The sequence below is a fragment of the Mytilus californianus genome, unplaced genomic scaffold, assembly GCF_021869535.1.
Source record: "Mytilus californianus isolate M0D057914Y unplaced genomic scaffold, xbMytCali1.0.p SCAF_7, whole genome shotgun sequence".
Lineage (NCBI taxonomy): Eukaryota > Metazoa > Mollusca > Bivalvia > Mytilida > Mytilidae > Mytilus > Mytilus californianus.
In genome coordinates, this window is record NW_026262723.1 from 48388202 (window position 1) to 48406584 (window position 18383).

Here is an 18383-nt window from a genome sequence, read left to right on the forward strand (position 1 = left end):
ATTTGATAGGTAGATATAAGAAGATGTGGTTTGAGTGCCAATGAGACAACTCTCCATCCAAGTCACAATTTGTAAAAGTAAACCATTATAGGTCAAAGTACGGCCTTGGCTCACACCGAACAGCAAGCTGTAAAAGGGCCCCAAAAATGACTAGTGTAAAACCATTCAAACAAGAAAACCAACGGTCTAATCTATATAATAAACGAGAAAAAAGAAACACTTTTGAACCATATCAACAAACAATAACCATGAACATCAGGTTCCTGACAGGTGCAAACAAATGCAGCGGGTTTAAACGTTTTAAACTACTTTCAATAGACATTTGTTAAGTTTTTTGCTTAAGTTAGATTGATAGTAACTACTTGTGATAGATCAATGATATTTTCTATGAAGTAACATTACTATCAGTTCATATCAGTTTGATGACTATTTTGATGCCCTGCCCCCTAGGCTATGGTCCAGCGAATTTCAATTAATAAGCAATTTTCAATGTTAAGTAAGTTTTCTGCCTAAGCTAATTTGATAGTAACTACTTAAATCAATGATATTTTCTATCAAGTTGCACTATTATCATTACATATCAGTTTGTTGACTGTTTTGAGGCCCTGCCCTCTTGGTCATGGTCCAGTGATTTTTTTTCAATTAATTAGCCATTTTGATGTTAAGTTTTCTGCTTAAGTCAGTTAGTTAAGAACTACTTGTGATAAATCAGTGATATTTTGTATAAAGTTGCATTACTATCAGTACATATTAGTTTGACCACTGTTTTGGCTCCCTGGCGCTGTAGATCATGGTCCAGAGACTTTGAATTAATTACCAATTTTCAATGTTAAGTTTTCTGCTTAAGTTAGTTTGATAGGAACTACTTTCAATAAACAATGATATTTTCTATAAAGTTACATGAATGTCTGTACATCTCAGTTTGATGACCATTTCGAGGCCCTGCACACAAGTTCATGGTCCATCGACTTTGAACTAATTAGGGCCCCGCTGAATGGTGGAAGCCCTATAGTGATCAGTCTGTCCGTCCGTCCGTCCATAACAAATTGTGTCCGCTCTGTATCTAGAGAACCGTTATGATTTCAAAGTTTATACTTGACATGTATATTAACCAACACCAGAGAGTGTGTCATAATGTATGTACAACTTCCTAGGTCAAAGGTCAAGGTCAAAAACTTTGGTTTTAGTTGACAACCCCATGTCCTATGGTAAAGATCGTGTCCGCTCTATATCTTGAGAACCGTTATGATTTCAAAGTTTATACTTGACATGTATATAAACCAACACCAGAGGGTGTGTCATAATGTATGTACAACTTCCTAGGTCAAAGGTCAAGGTCAAAAACTTTGGTTTTAGTTGACAACCCCATGTCCTATGTTAAAGATCGTGTCTGCTCTATATCTTGAGAACCGTTATGATTTCAAAGTTTATACTTGACATGTATATAAACCAACCCCAGAGGGTGTGTCATAATTTATGTACAACTTCCTAGGTCAAAGGTCAAGGTCATAAACTTTGTCCAATGATAAAGATACAAATTTTTTACCACACGTTATTCACAGCGGGGCCCACAGAGATGGCTCCCATCTCAATGATATCTAGTTAGCAAAGTTACTGACCATCAGATTTTCTTTTTCTGAATTTAATGCCGACAGGCAAGACATATCTCTGTGTTAACGGTTTATTATTTTATATTCTGAATTGTCCTTCCAGAGTTACAGGACTTTTTATGCCCGCCGTAGCGGAGGGGTCATTAAGTTTTACCCTTGTCCGTCTGTACGTACGTACACAAATTGGTTTCCGTTCTCTAACTTTAGTTTGCCTCAACCAAATGTTATGAAACTTATACACAATGCTTATTATTACAAAACTCAGATCAAGTTTGAATTTTGGTGGCGTCACTTTTACCGTTCTAGAGTTATGCCCCTTTACAAATGGAAAATTGCTGAATTTATCGTTTCCATTCTCTAACTTTAGTTCGCCTCAACTAAATGTTATGAAACTTATACACAATGCTTATTATCACAAAACACAGATCAAGTTAGAATTTTGGTGGCATCACTTTTACCATTCTAGAGTTATGCCCCTTTACAAATGGAAAAATTGCCTAATTTTTCGTTTACGTTCTCTTATTTTAGTTTGCCTCAACCAAATGTTATGAAACTTATACACAATGCTTATTACCACAAAACACAGATCAAGTTTGAATTTTGGTGGAGTCACTTGAACCGTTCTAGAGTTATGCCTATAAATGAAAAAATTGCAAAATTTTTATTTTCTTCTAAATATTAAGTAATTTTTATTAAAACTGGAGTTATCTTCCTTTGTCCATGATTATAATTGAATCAATTACATTCAATGCTTTATACAATGCAATGTTTAATTTTGACTTCCACTGATAAAACACAGATCAAGTTGAATTTGGGTAGTGTCACTTTAACCATTATTGAGTTATGCCCCTTTATAACTCGAAAGATTGCAAAATTTTTAGTTTCCATTCTGTAACTTAAGTTTGCACCAACCAAACATTCTGAAACCTATACACAATATTCATTACCACAAAACTAAGATCAAGTACAAATTTTTTGTATGATGTAAATGATATGAAACTTATACACAATGCTTATTGCTACATAATAAAGATAAAGTACGAAATTTGGTCGCAACACTTTTACCATTCTTGAGTTGGGTCCCTTTATAAACATGAAAATTGCTGAATTTTTCATTTCTGTTCTCTAACTTTAGTTTGTCTCAACCAAATGTTATAAAACTTATACACAACCATTCTAGAGTTATGCGTGTTTACAAATAGAAAAATTGCTGAATTTTAAGTTTCTGTTCTCTACTTAAGTTAGCCTCAACCAAATGTTATGAGACTTACACACAATGCTTATTACCACAAAAACTCAGATCAAGTTCAAATTTGGGTAGCGTCACTTTTACCGTTCTTCAGTTATGTCCCTTTATAACTATATGATATGCAAGCGGAGGCATCATCTGTGTCCACATGTGGACACTATCCACATTTATTTTACATGTTATACTATAACTTGAGTTAGCTTGGATATATTTACCTGAAAAGTTATGGGACTTTAACTGTCAGATCAAGAAAAGGCATTTTTTAAATGTCATGTTCTAGCTCTAATATGCTTGGATCAAATACTACAAACTTAACACTGTTGTTGGGATTGGTGACTGTAGACTCGCTTTTGATGTTGAAAATGTTCTCTGGTTGGTCATTCCAGAGTTATCAGACTTTTAACAGTCATATTCGAGAATTTATATGCCCAAGAGTATCCTCATGCATGTTTTTCTACAAAGCCATTTTATTTGCTTCTGATTGAATGCCTTCAAAACATTTCATTTTATTTTTGCAAAAATTTAAAAATGCATAATAAAGGTGTATCATGTCCAATTGGGGCAGCTGCTTATTCCTATTTTCAAATTTTTTTCACTAACATTTAGATACTGTAAAGTCTGGGTTTAAAATTTTTATAGACATCAGTAACTTTGTCACACTTTCAGTGTAATTAACAAAACTTCGACAGAAGCTTATTCATAATCAAGAGATTGTCAAATTATTTTTAGATTTGCTTATTTTTTTTTCTGTATTTCACAAATCATTAGACCTTTTTTTTAAAGTAGTCAACCTTTCACAGCAGCAATTCAACGCAATACCACAGTCACCTGAATTTCTAGCAATAAATGATTAAGAATAGGTAAAAAATTATGTATAATACTATACCGTACTATATTTGTTTTTTTTTAAAATTCATTTTTAATCATTTTTTGCTTGAATATCAGGTAACAGTGGCGAGACAAAGGGTCAGTAGAACCCTTTTAACAATTTTTTATACAACTGCAAAATTTTTTTTCGCATCTTCCGAAGACATTTGGTTTCTGGACAATAACTTTAGTATTAGTAAATAGAAATCTATGAAATTTAAACACAAGGATTATAACCACAAAAGGAAGGTTGGGATTGATTTTAGGGGTTATGGTCCCAACAGTTTAGGTTTGAGGGGCCAAAAAGGGGCCCAAATAAGCATTTTTCTAGTTTCCAGACAATAACTTGTGGATTGGTGTATGGATCTCTCTGAAATTATACCAAAAGTTTCCATACCACAAAGGGATGGTTAGGATTGGCTTTGGGGGTGTTATGGCTCAAACTGTTTAGGAATTAGGGGCAAAAAAGTGAGAAAAAACAAGGGTGTCCTGGTTAATGGACAATTACTTAAGTACAATGTTGTGTTTGAATGACCTCCCTTACACTGCTTTTAAATTATGTATAAAGAAATGTTGTATTGTCTGGAGGTGATTAGCTGTCAATTTATTTTTAGAAGTTACTATTTAATAATTTTAAAAATGCTGATTAAGGTATATTAATTTTAGCCATGATTATGTATGTCATTTTCTATTTTAAGACTTTTATGATGTATTTGAATGGGTTATTATGGTTGCAAACTCCATTGGACTTGAGGGAAAGAATTTTTTTTTTGAAAAGGGGGGGGGGGGGGGAGGTTAAGAAAAAATTGGGGGGTGGGGATAATTTTTTTCTCAAGATTTCAGAAATCATAAAGAATATTTCTTCAAATATTTTTTTTTTAAAAAGGGGGGTAGGTCAATTCGCAACAGCATAGTGTAGTGCACAAAAGCAAAAAAAAAAAGGGGGGGGGGGGTCAATTTTTTTTTGGGGGGGGTGGGGTCAATTCGCAACAGCATAGTGTAGTGCACAAAAGCAAAATATTGAATATGAATTCAAATCATATAACCAATTCTAAGTTCTTTGACTAAGTAATTCTGTTTCAGAAACCTATTATGTGTCAAATATTGAATTACAATCCAAATTCAGACCTGTATCAAGCGGGAATACTGTGTCCATTTTTGCCCCAACTGTTCAGGGTTGGACCTCTTCGGTCGTATCCAGCTGCGCTCGGCGAAGCAATTTAGTTTAGATAAAAACTGCCTTTTTTGCTCATTCATACTTTGATTGTTTTGGTTCATCACAAATTGATTATGCATGTTAGTCATGTTGTGTTTGCAAGATTACATGTAAGATATGTTTCACAGTGATCATACCATACAAAACAGTTCAAAACAAGACAGTGTCAAATTGTTATTAATCATGTATAATATTTGACAGGAGGCATAGTGAGAATGACAATTAGCCTGACAGTCATTATAATGGAGGCTTCTGGGAACATTACTTTTGGACTTCCTGTTATGATTGTGTTGATGGTTGCCAAATGGGTGGGGGATATTTTTAATGAGGTAAGTAGACCATTGCAAACTAAGGAATCTTTGTAACTCTGTTTTTAACAAACAAGGTATTGTTAAAAATCTCAAATATACCTGAGTTTTTAAATGAGAACAAGAAATTTTGATGTTCATGTCTTTTTTGGGTAAAGATTGTATTTCATGCCATCAAAACCCTTATGTGACTGACTTGATATTTTGACTATCTCTACTTTTGAGATAAACAAACCATAGTGAGCACAACATTCTATTCATCCTATTCATGAACAGAAATGTATAAATGAAATGTATACTTACAAATTCAAGTTACAAAATTATGTTTATGTATATAACCATACTTGTCAAGAAAATTACATAAATTGTACATGGTGCACCAATTATCCAGCATCTGTTGTAAAAATATCAATGATGTCATTGTTAAAGTCATATTTAAAATTTGAGTTATCTTCCTTTGTCCATAATTGTAGTTGAACCAACTTTCATGCTTTATACAGTTAAGTTCATATTGCAAAATTAATGAAATATTTGCCCTTCAGTGCTCACAATCACTTTGATTATAATATTGCAGCAAAATGTTTGTGGTTTTCTGAAATTGTAAAATTAAGTTCATTTAAAAAAAATATTTTAGATATTGTATTTAATAATTATTGTTTCATTTGAACATAAGACAGAAAGAAACAAAAACAAATGACATACACATTTAAAAAAGAATTGTATTATTTTTTTATAGGGAATTTATGATATGCATATTCACATGCAAGGAGTTCCACTGGTTGGCTGGGAACCATCTTCTATGTTATCCACTAAAAGAGCAAGGTATGGACTGTATATTAAGAATGAAGATTTAATTAAAAGCCTTAAGGCTACAAGTTATGCTGCACAATATTAATTTTGGCAAGAGCTATGTAAGGCAGTGTTTGGTACTCACACAGGGCAATTTCACGTTAATTTAAATTCATGTTAATCTCACTCGAAATGAGCTTATTCGTGAAACTCACATGAAATCAGATCATGTGAGTTTCATGTGAAAATCACATGATTTTTTTTCACGTAAAATTCACATGAATTTTAGAAATAAAGTTATTCAAATAACATTTAACTTTTCAAATTTAATTAAAAATCATGAAAAATACTAATTTTTTTTGTGTAAAAGCTCATTTGAGATTCTAGTGAAATTCATGTGAGCAAAATTTGCCTGTGTAGAGGTATGTATAATATCTTTAATGAAATAATAGAAATAATAAAAAGGTTGACCAAGAAATAGCCAGCTAGCTCAGTCAGTTTTGTGAAAAACATTACTACTTCTTCTTGATGAGAAATATTTAAACTCATAGTATTTCAAACCAAACAAAATTTTTTTTTACCTGCTTTCTTTTTTCCCTACATTGATGATCCATGCTGTAATAGTACTTAGAAGGCAAACATAAGATAATGAATAATCAAGTTTTGTGTTCAGTGAGAATATGAACAACCCTGTAATAATATATAAAATCACAAACCCATTACAGTCCTTGTTTTCATTTCAGTGAGGTGATGAGCCACCCTGTAACAGTATTTAGAACAAAAGAAACAGTTGGCAGAATTATAGATGTTCTGAAGTCAGAGACACACAATGGATTTCCAGTAGTGGAGGATTATGATCCTTTTGTTGAACAGGTTGGTATTGTAAAGTAATTTTATGTTTAAACACCACATAGGGTGCCTGAACCAAGTCAGTCTATCTGGACCATGTTCTTTGTTGTTTGTCTTTGTTTTGTTATGTCTGTTTTTGGGAGAAGTCAGGTGTTGGTAGATGATTTGATCCTGCCTTACAGTCATAAAACTTGATTTAGTACTCAAGAGTAATAAATTTGTGCTTGAAACATTAAATCCAGTAACTTGATTGGTTGATTTCTGAGTCTGAGTACAATATTCATATTAAAAATTTATATGGCTGCAAGGCCTGTTGAACTGAGCGGTATTTTGGTTATTCCTGTTATCCTCCTCTATGTAATGTTGATTTGTTATCTGTGGTGGCAAAATTAACAACTGCATAACTTTCAGTATTTTTGCTGTGAATGTGGTAGTTTTGATAAATATTTTTTTTTTCAAATTCATGAATGTGATTTTCTAATAGTGCTTAAAAAATTATCATAATCATTTGTCTACTTTTTGTCATTCATCAAAGTTAAGTAATATTTTCATGAATAACTGATTTTCACAGATATAATGTTTTTCTAAAACCACAAAAGCAAATTTCGAACCAATTATAAAATTTGGATAGTTTTGTATAGCGTCTGGTTTTGAAATTCAAAATATAATTGATTCCATGACACAACAGATTTTTCAAATCCATGAAATTTGTCTATGTACATAAATAGTGTAAGAATCTGTTTCTATTTTTAGTCTTTCAAGGATGAGGCTGAGAGTTTTGGGACATACAAAGGTGTTATACTGAGATCACAACTTATAGTTTTATTGAAAATGAAGGTATGCAATGTGTTTTCTTCAATTTCCTTCTTAGTGAAGTGAAACCATACATTTTTAACCAAAAAGACAACACCTAAAAATTGTAACAGTTATGAATAGTACATGTGTACTGAAATTATTAGATATTCATACTATTGTATGTTTATATAAGTGACACATGTTCAAGTTTTGTGCAAGATTATAAAGGTATATTTTATGTTAAAAACCTGTACAAGGGACAGAATTAACCAATATCAAAACATGGCTTATCAGGTGACAAAATTTTGTAAAACTGTAAAATTCTTCTATACTTTTGTCTTCTTTGAGAGTCGTGACTTTCTTATTTCAGTTCTGTGGCGCAATATGCATACTTACAATACTTCGCTGTATATAATCTGGCATGGAAAATCTTTTCTCTTACTGATCAAGATCAACATTATTGATGTTCTGAGTTTCATTTCCTAAAATAACATTCAGAGTTTAACATTAACTCATAATGTTCAGGTTATTGTGTCTACAAATTTCCACTTTAAATTAAATATACCCAGCTGAGCTTAAGCTACCATGCCATCTGGCTAGTTGAATCTATACTGTTGCATTTTTCATACTCATATTTGTGTCAGAATACAGAATATGGACATAACAAAAAAACTCATTTGTGATTGATTAAGAGAGCTCTCAGATAAATATAAGGGTTTAATTTGTATATATATATTTTTATATTTTAGTGAATTTCGCTTTCTTTGAAGTTTAAAAATAATGAGGTGATCTTGACTTAATTATTATGTCTCAAATTCTTAATAGTTTTTCTGAGATAACTAGGTCTAATCTAAATATGCGTCAACAACAAAATCATCTCTTGACTTTCCATTTATAAAATTTGCTTCTGTAAGAAATGGAAATTAGGGGGTCTATACTAAAAAGAAGTAAATTGTCAACAATGTCCTGACTGATTGATATGATTTGTTGATAAAAAGAAAATAATCAAGGCTAGCTTTATAGGTAGTTTTTCATGTTTTTTGTCCCCTGCGCAACGTGTTGCGGGTAGCATAGAAATACTGGGCATCCATCCAGTCTTATTAGCGCTCTCACATGTACAATTCTTGGCAGATTTTAATAAAACTTATATCATAGGTTTATATCAGCAATGTCTCGGATGTGTTTGAAAATCAGTGCCGACCAATTATTTTTAAAAGAGTTATGTCCCTTAGAAACTTTAATTTTATGAAAAATTGTATCGTTAGCGCTCACATGTGTATAATTCTTGCCAGATTTTTATGAAACTTATATTGTAGGTTTATATCAGCAATGTCTCTGACAAGGTCGATAATCAGTGCCGATCAATTATTTAAAAAAGAGTTATACCCCTTGGAAACATTACTTATATAAAAAATTGCATCGTTAGCGCTCTCATTTGTACAATTCTTGCCAGTTTTTTATGAAACTTATATCATAGGTTAATATCAACAATATTTTTGACGAGTTCGAAAATCAGTGCCGATGAATTTTTTTTAAAAGAGTTGTGTCCCTTGGAAACATTAATTATATGGAAAATTGCATTATTAATGCTCTCGTGTGTACAATTCTTGCCAGATTTTTATGAAACTTATATTTTAGATTTATATCAGCGATGTTTGAACATGTTGGAAAATCTGTGCTGATCAATTATTTTATGAAGAGTTATCCCCCTTGTAAATATTTATTTTATGGAAAATTGCCTTTTGAGTGCTCTCATGTGTACAATTCTTGCCAGATTTTTATGAAATTTATATTATAGGTTTATATCATCAATGTCTTGGATGAGTTCAAAAATCTTTGCCGATTAATTATTTTTAAAAGAGTTATGCCCTGTGGAGATATTAATTATATGGAAAATTGCATCGTTAGCGCTCTCATATATACAATTATTGCCTGAATTTTATGAAATTTATATCATAGGTTTATATCAGCAATGTCTTTGACACTTTCGAAAATGAGTGCTGATCAAAAATTTTCAATGAGTTATGTCCCTTGAAAATATTAATTATATTGGAAATCACATTGAAATTGCTCTGAAACATTCATTCCTCCAAGATATTTATCAACAGTTTTAAATTAAACCAAAAAAAAAAGTGTATTTTTTAGTTATTGCCCTTGATCCTTGGATAGATAAAATATGTGCAATGCGGGGGACATTGGAACTCTGTTCTTTTATTAACTTTACAGGTAATCTTTTATTAACCAATCAGACAAGTACACTACAGCTTTAACTTGCCAAAGAACATGTTTCAACTGTCAATCAAACAACCCTTACTGTAGAACCCTGAAATTAAGTTCCATCAACATTTACAATTTCTGCGAAGGTGGCCTTTACTAGTTATCAGTTTCAGTCTAAAGATATACAAATTGTAATACTTTACATAATTTTAGTAAAATTATATTTGTAATGTTTTTTGTTCATTTTACATATGTAATACTTTTTATGTAGGCTTTTGAAGAGCATGAAGATGTACAAGCTGTGAAATCAGTATTGAATATAAAAGATTTTCGGGATGCCTATCCTAGGTTTATACCTATACATGTGAGTTTTTACAATATTTTTTAACAGCTTTGTTTTTATGTGAAGTTTTCAGTGTCAGATGTGGTCGTGACAATAATTTAAAAATTTTATTATGATAAAAAAATAAATATTGATGCTTTGCCATCATCACTTGCCAAGTTGGCATCCGTAGTAAACTCTAGCACAAGTTTTCTTGTCTAAAACTGCTGGGCCAAATGTTACTAAACTTTACCTAAATATTCCTTAGGGTATCAAGTTTAAAAATTGTATGGGGGGATTTGATCCATCAACAAACATGGCTGCTGTTTCTGAAAAACGAAAAATAGTGGTGAAATACAGTTTTTGGCTTATATCTCAAAAACTAAAGTAGTTGAAGCAAATTAGACTGGGATTGTATTGGCCAGTAGGTCGAGATGAATCTTCTGTGAAATTTTCAGAAATATCAATTTCTTGCAAATTTTTTTTTGATAGTTTAGTTTTTGAACAAACTAGAACAATAAAAGATAGTGAGAAACAGTTAAAAAAGTAAAACTGTTCAGCACAATAAGATCTACTAATCAGTCATCATTGCTGATACTGTCAACAGACTCTGTATAGAAGTAATCCCCCTGAATGAAGATTTTTATCTAGTTTTTGCATTTTTGTCAAAAACTATAGGAGTAAGAGAGAAACTTTAAAAGGCAAAAAAGATCAGCAAAATAAGATCTGCAAGTAAGTCAACATGGCCAAATTGTCACGCTAGTTATAGGATTGATTGCCATTAAATGATGTTTTTTTTTATCTCAAAAACATTAATAGATGGGTATGAAATGTAAACAGTAAAAACAATCATCAATTCTAGGTGCTAAATAAGGTCTATAAATCTAAGTAATCATAACTAATTGCAATAAAGGAAACAAAATAAACATCAAAATTACATAATTTTTACCAGGTGAGCCATTCGGGATCTTGGGAGCCTCTACTTTTAAATATAGTTCTGTTTTGGACGGGAAGAAAATAACAATAAAAAATATAAATCAGTTGTATTTTCCAGTCTGCTCAAAAGAATTTGCATAACAATACATTCCTTTTCAACATATGCAAATACAGTGTATACTTTAAGCATTATAAAATTTTACTTCAACATTTGAAATTAAAAATTTGAGTGAAAAAGTTCAATATGTAGGTGTCTATTTGATATAAGTGCTCTGCTGCTTTTAAATTTTTTCTCTTTTTTTGTTTTAGCAAATTAATATATCTCCACATGAAAGAGAATTTACAATAGATCTACAGCCTTATATGAATCCTGGAGCATATACAGTCTCACATGTAAGTTAAAATATATTGTTTCCAAATATGATGGGCAGTGAATGTTATTTAAAAGACATATAACAATTATTTTACTGAAATGTCTTCTGTATCATATTTTTTACCATTGATTGAATTTTGTTTCATCTTATGGTTTTCATATTAAGGAAAATAGCAAAAAGTTCTGACACATTAGGATTTTGTGCCATAATTTACCACATGATTGCTTAAAAGTCCAAGATGTAAATGAAAATTTGTAGCATGACTTTTGACATCGTGTTTCTTAGGCAAAGTTAGGAAACAATGTTTAATAATTATATTTAGGTAAAATGTCAAAAATGCACGCCATATTATAGTGGTGTTTCATATTAAGATATTCTCTAATACTGGTATGACCGTAGATATATCCCCTACTTTTTGCAGCCCTGGTGGTATATAGTAATGGGGGTGTCCAACTGTTCATTCATTCTTCTGTCCCAATTTTTTATTTGCCATTGCTCCTGAAATGAGCATTTGAATAAATCAATAATTAAAAAAAAAATTGTTTTAGCTCATTTCTTCTCAAATTGCATGGAATTTTCAATACTAATCTCAGAATTATTTGCAGCTACTTACAATAACTGTCATATAATTTTTATTTTTATACCCCTGCTTTAAAAAAGTGGGGGTATACTGTTCTACCTCTGTCTGTCCATCCATCTGTTTATCCACATGTTTTCGTGATTTATAATTTCAGAAGTTAGATGACCTGAATAATTCATACCTTGTATACAGGTGCTTTATCTTTTGAAGTTTCCATCTGTCATATGTTCATTGTCATGTTTCAGCGACTTCTTAAAACCTAAACCAAATAATTGTATCTTGGAAAGATTTTAGTGAAGGTTATAAGTAATTTGTGATACAAAATTGACGACTTAATAATTTACCAGTTATGCAAAGATTATGTTCTTTGATTGATTGAAGTTTGCCTAACGTTGATTTCTATCAATTTTCACAAAAACACAGTGAATAAGGAGCTTAAACGGGAAAGCATGCAAAAGAAATTGCAAAAACATGTTGCATGGAAATAACATTTTTTTCAATCCTTGAAGTACATCGGTTTAGTGTCATGGAAATTGCATAAAAATAGTTTCTCTGCATGGTTACTTACTACACCAAAAAAACAAAAAAATTGTGTGTTTTTTTCTGCATTATATTTTCATTAATATGAACCTCTTTATTTTTCAGAATTCTTCATTTCCAAGAATATTCAGATTATTTAGAGCTCTTGGACTTAGACATTTGGTAGTAGTTAATGAAAATAATAAGGTTTGTTCATAATACATTTTACTTACTCATTAATAAACTTAAACATTGATTAATTAAATGAATAAATGAAATCGAGACTTGAGCATATATTTAAAACAGAACTAACAGTTATGCAATTGTCATTCATTTTTCTTATGTGAAAACAAGATTATTCACAGCCAAATGATTCTTACAAATACTTGAATCTGATTGGTCTTTTAGAATTTCTTTCTTTGGTTAACACTTTGATAGACCTTGTTGTCGAAAATAATTTCATTACCTGTCATCCATTTTCAGGGAATATATTCATGCCGCAAACACATGAATTGAATCCTGGGGTTCCAAGAAAGTTGAAATTATATAAAGAAAAAAAATATATAAATGTTTGGGTTGAGAATTATAAGGATTAAACACTTTTTTGTAGAGTTTATTAATGTGTAAACTGGGGCAATGACTCACAAACTTTACATAAAAATCCTTTAGACTTTTATTCAGTTTATGAGTTAATTAGCTGAGTAAACACATCAATAACCTCTTGAAAAATGGCCTAGAATTAATTAAGAAAACTAATTTTATTTAAAAATTAAAACCTATGAATTCGGTATTTCAATCAATTTTTTCTTTCTTCCAATTTTTTCTTTCTACACATTGGGGTAAACTTATGTTCATTTTTCTTTGAGGAGACTTCCAAATATACTTGAGTTAACTAACAAAAGTTGAATCAACCAAGTTCGACTCATACGAGTAAGAAATGCATTGAACAAACAGGAATTTCAAAGGAACTGACATAAAACTACTTTTTATTCAAGTTTTCGACATAACCAAGTTAGACACAAGTCTTGACTGTATACTGAAAAATTGGTACAAAACAAGAAAAATCATATAATTTTACAAAACATACTGATTTCATCATGGTTTGCTGCCATGGTAAATTGTCAGATGTGATACTTGTTTTTATTTTTTGTATACCTTCTAATTTAGACATATCAAAGCAAATTTAGGGTCATGTATGGTAACTTTAAAATTTGCATTAAATTTTAGGCCAGATATGTAAAATCTTTTGTTGTGTGCACTGTTAAAATTGTAGGAAATATTAAAACAAGGGTGTCTTTTAGTGATAAGAATATGGAGCAATTGCAACATGTTTGGAGTCAAATAAACCTTATCACCATTGCCCTCATCGTTTTAGCTTGCTTGGCCCATCAGTTTGCTTCTGTTTTAGACAATTTACATTTTCGGCATCTCCCCATAAACTACCAGGTCAAAAACAAAGGCAATCTTAGATTTTGATTGGCCAATTCTTTCAAAATCGTTTAAGTGAATTGTTTTGAAACTTCAAGGGATTGATAATTGTAAGAAGCTCTACAGATATTCCTAATTGAATGATAATAGTGTGGCAATCATTGTGGTATTGGTGGCACATTGTTTCCTATTGAAATCCTAATGAAAATCACAATTTCACCATCTTCTCTGAAAGTACTTTTCACTAAACTTGACATTAGGGATGAATGAAGGGTCCTCCACAAATGATGCTCAGATGAAGAACAAGAGCTTAAATTTGATTCAGATTGACCAATTTTTGCAAATATCCTGCATATGGGTCCTAAAATGATTTTATTTCAGTTTTGGGGATTTTTTCAACATTTTTTTCTAAGAATGCACACATGTTAAACCAGGTTAAGCTAGGTATGGAACATCTCTGATTGAACTCATCAGTTTCAAAGGAGGTGTTCTGCATTTTGTAGGCACTTTCAACTAGCAAAACAACATGCTCTTAACATCTTACATGAACCTAATTCAATATTATATATAGATTCCAAGTGAGTGATACAGCCTCATTGTAGACTTTTGTTTGTGTTCAAAATAACTTGTGTATATCCTTTATTAATGTTGATATTACTTGCGTATAAAAGCTATATTCAGAGATCAATCACCATATTGTTGCCACTATTAAAACTATTCAAATATTTAAAATATGTACACACACACACACATATACAGCAAAAAATTTTTACCTAAAAGTAAAGAGCATTTGAGAGTGTCTTGAAGACGACATATTTCTATATAAAAATAAATGTATGAACATATTTCAGGTGATTGGCATGGTAACAAGAAAAGATTTAGCCAGATACAGAATCTCATCTCATTTTGGAAATGTACAGATTGATGAGTTGTACATTTCACAGTCTTGATGGATATTAACATTGACTGATAAAACCCACCTTTGCTATGATATTATTTTTTCAAACAACTGCAGATTTAATGTTTGTATTATCAGAAAAGTTTCTTTATTGTTACCTTTAAGGGATCAAGAAAGGGAATATTTTTTTTGTTTCCAGACACCAGCATTATAGAGATTCATGCATTCCTTTATCTTGAATGATTTTCAGTGGTTCTTGGAAAAGGTGCAATTTTTAAAATCTTTTCCATTTTGATCAAGGAGAAGCTACAGTTTTCATGATTGTCTGTTAAGTTTTAAATACCCCAGATTTTTTTTCTGAGATTAAATAGTTTTCTTAATTATATCAAAAAGTAATCTACACAGTTTCTTGCAAAGCAAATAGTAGATTTGTTTCCATGTATGACATGGTCATTGTTAAGTTTTCTAAATCTTCAATTATATGAATAATTATACAGGAGTAAACCTTGAAATGTTGTTGCAAGTTATTTATTTAAAAAAAGAATACATTTTTAGCTCACCTGGCCGAAAGGCCAAGTGAGATTTTCTCATCACTTGTCGTATGTCACTGTTAAGGTTGTCGTTAACTTTTTACAAAAAAAAAAAACCAAGTTGCCACAATTATCATTCAGGTATGTAGTTCAAAAAACATGTCCCATGACCCCGCTTGCCAACCAACATGGCAGACATGACTAAAAATAGAACATAGGGGTAAAATGCAAGTTTTGTCTATTATCTTGAAAACCGCTATGAAAAGAGAAAATCTGACAATACAGAAATGTTCAGAATGTTAAGATCTACCTGCTGTCCATTAACATCGAAACTGTCAGATGACTTCTTATAGGAGTTATTGCCCTTCAATGTAAAATTTTACTGATTTTTTTTCATTTTTGCCTTTTATTTTGAAAACTATAATAGGTAGAGAGAAATTTTAAATAGGAAAAATGATTAGACAGACAAGACCTACAAATAAACATGGCAGTTATTGCCTCTTTATGACAAATTTTCCATTTTTTTGCTTTTTTGATTAATAGTTTACAAAATCTTCTCCTCTGTAATTACTGGGCAAAATTTTATCAAACTTGGCCACATTTATTATTAGGGTATCTAGTTTAAAAAATATGTCTGTTGATCCCACTTGCAAACAAACATGGCGGACATGGCTGAAAATAGAACATAGGGGTAAAATGCAAGTTTTATCTTGAAAACTGCTATGAAAAGAGAAAATCTGACAGGGACAGAAATGTTCAGAATTTTAAGATCTTCCTAATATCTATTAAATTCAAAACCGTGAGAAGACTTCTTATAGGAGTTATTGCTCTTTAATTACGATTTTGCCATTTTTTGGGGGGCGTTTTTATGCCCCACGTCTTAGCGAAGGGGGCATTAAGTTTTACCCTCATTCGTCTGTACATCCGTCTGTCTGTACGTCCTGAAATTGGTTTCCATTCTCTAACTTTAGTTTGCCTCAACCAAATGTTATGAAACTTATACACACAATGCTTATTACCACAAAACACAGATTCAGTTTGAATTTGGGTGGCATCACTTTTAACTTTCTAGAGTTATGCCCCTTTACAAATGGAAAAATAGCTGAAATTTATCTTTTTCTGTTCTCTGACTTAAGTTTGCCTCAACCAAATGTTATGAATCTTTTACACAATGCTTATTACCACAAAACTCAGATCAAGTAAGAGTTTGGGTAGCATCATTTGTACGGTTCTTGAGTTATGTCCCTTTATAACGTTATATGCAAGCAGGGGCATCATTTGTTCCCATGGACACATTCCCCATTTATTTGTCAAATGATATTGATAGATTGATAAATATCCCAGAGTGCTGATAGAAGATATAACAATGTTTGGATCTGTTTGTTCCAGTGTAGGGCTAGTGTTCTTCTTCCTCTTGATATCTTTTGAGTTTTTTTGTACATTACCTGTCCATAATGTTAGTGCAATATTCAATTATATGTAAACCCTTTATTTTTAAGATGTTGATATATTCTAAATATATGTATAAAATAAAACATTTCTTTGCAACTTTTATTGTTGTCTTTGTTCTGATATATTTACGAATAGTTATATGATTTTGAAAGTACATTTGTAATATTGTATAAATTTGGTGCATTCAAACAAAGCTCAAACTCAAAAATTAAAAGCCAAGGTTGTGGTAGTACTTGAGGAGCCTTTATGACCAAAACAAATAAAAAAAAGAATATCAAAATACAACTAAGTTCAGGTTTGCCTGAGGGAGTTGGAACCTTAGTTTTGTAATAACTTCTTCATTTATCTACCAAGAATTTTCTTTTATGTTATTAATAACCCATCTTTGGTAGCCAAAGATTATGATCCAGGAGGGGACTGGATCGTAACCCTTGGCTAGCGAAGATGTTAATAACCCCACTACTGAAGCACTGACTCCTAAGCTGATGTACTGTAAATTAAGAAAATTTTGCATCCATTTATCATTGCAATTGTTGAACAATGGAAAAAAAATTCTTTATTAGTTATTGCTATTTCATGAAATGATGAATACAAAAATGCTTTCAAATTTGGAATACAAGTTTTTGTTATTGCAAAGGAAAATCCTGCCACAATTTTCCTAATAATAAACACATTGTAAAAAATCTGAATTTACAGAATAAGCTTTTAGGAAGAAAAAGGTATTTCTGTGGTTAACACCATGCCATTTCCTTAACTTATGACACCATATCATGTACTCCATCAATAAAAATTATGTTATCTGTTCTACAAATGATGTCACATTATATGGTCTAGTAATAACATTATCTGATCCATCAATGAAGACAATAGTATCTGCTTTAGCAATGACTCCTTGTTATTTACTAAAGAATCTATTCCCACAACACCATGTTATTTACTCCCAACAATGAAACCATCTTGTCTACCCCGGTATCTGCTCCTTCAAGGACACTGTTATTTATACCAACAATGACTCTTTGTTATCTACTCCAGTATCTACTCCTACAATGACTCCTTTTTATCTACTCAAGTATCTGCTCCAACAAGAACACCTTATCTACTCCGGTATCTGCTCCTTCAAGGACACTGCTATCTACTCCAACAATGACACTTTGTTATCTACTGCAGTATCTGCTCCTTCAAGGACACTGTTATCTACTCCAACAATGACACCTTGTTATTTACTCTTGTATCTGCCCTTACAAGGACACTGTTATTTACTCTAACATGACACAAAATATCAGCTAAATCAGTGACAATATGTTACCTGTTCTTTCAGTCAGACGTATTTTTATACAATTTTGCGGTCGTATATTGGTATCACGTCATCGTTGTCGTCAGCGTTGTCTGAAGACATTTGGTTTCCGGACAATAACTTTAGTAAATGTAAATAGAAATCTATGAA

The 18383-nt window shown here is 31.4% G+C and overlaps 1 protein-coding gene across 2 annotated transcripts in view; it reads left to right on the forward strand.

Annotated features, from left to right (window-relative positions):
• LOC127709701 (H(+)/Cl(-) exchange transporter 7-like) overlaps positions 1–17039 on the forward strand; it is a 64239-nt gene extending 47200 nt beyond the window's left edge. For both annotated transcript variants that reach the window (XM_052215349.1, XM_052215348.1), the window contains exons 16-23: positions 5144–5271; positions 5987–6072; positions 6783–6912; positions 7642–7725; positions 10172–10264; positions 11468–11551; positions 12758–12838; positions 14911–17039. In XM_052215349.1, coding sequence (XP_052071309.1) covers positions 5144–5271; positions 5987–6072; positions 6783–6912; positions 7642–7725; positions 10172–10264; positions 11468–11551; positions 12758–12838; positions 14911–15009 — 785 coding nt within the window. In that variant the 3' untranslated portion in view covers positions 15010–17039. The remainder of the gene's footprint in view (positions 1–5143; positions 5272–5986; positions 6073–6782; positions 6913–7641; positions 7726–10171; positions 10265–11467; positions 11552–12757; positions 12839–14910) is intronic.
• Positions 17040–18383: the final 1344 nt, after the last annotated feature.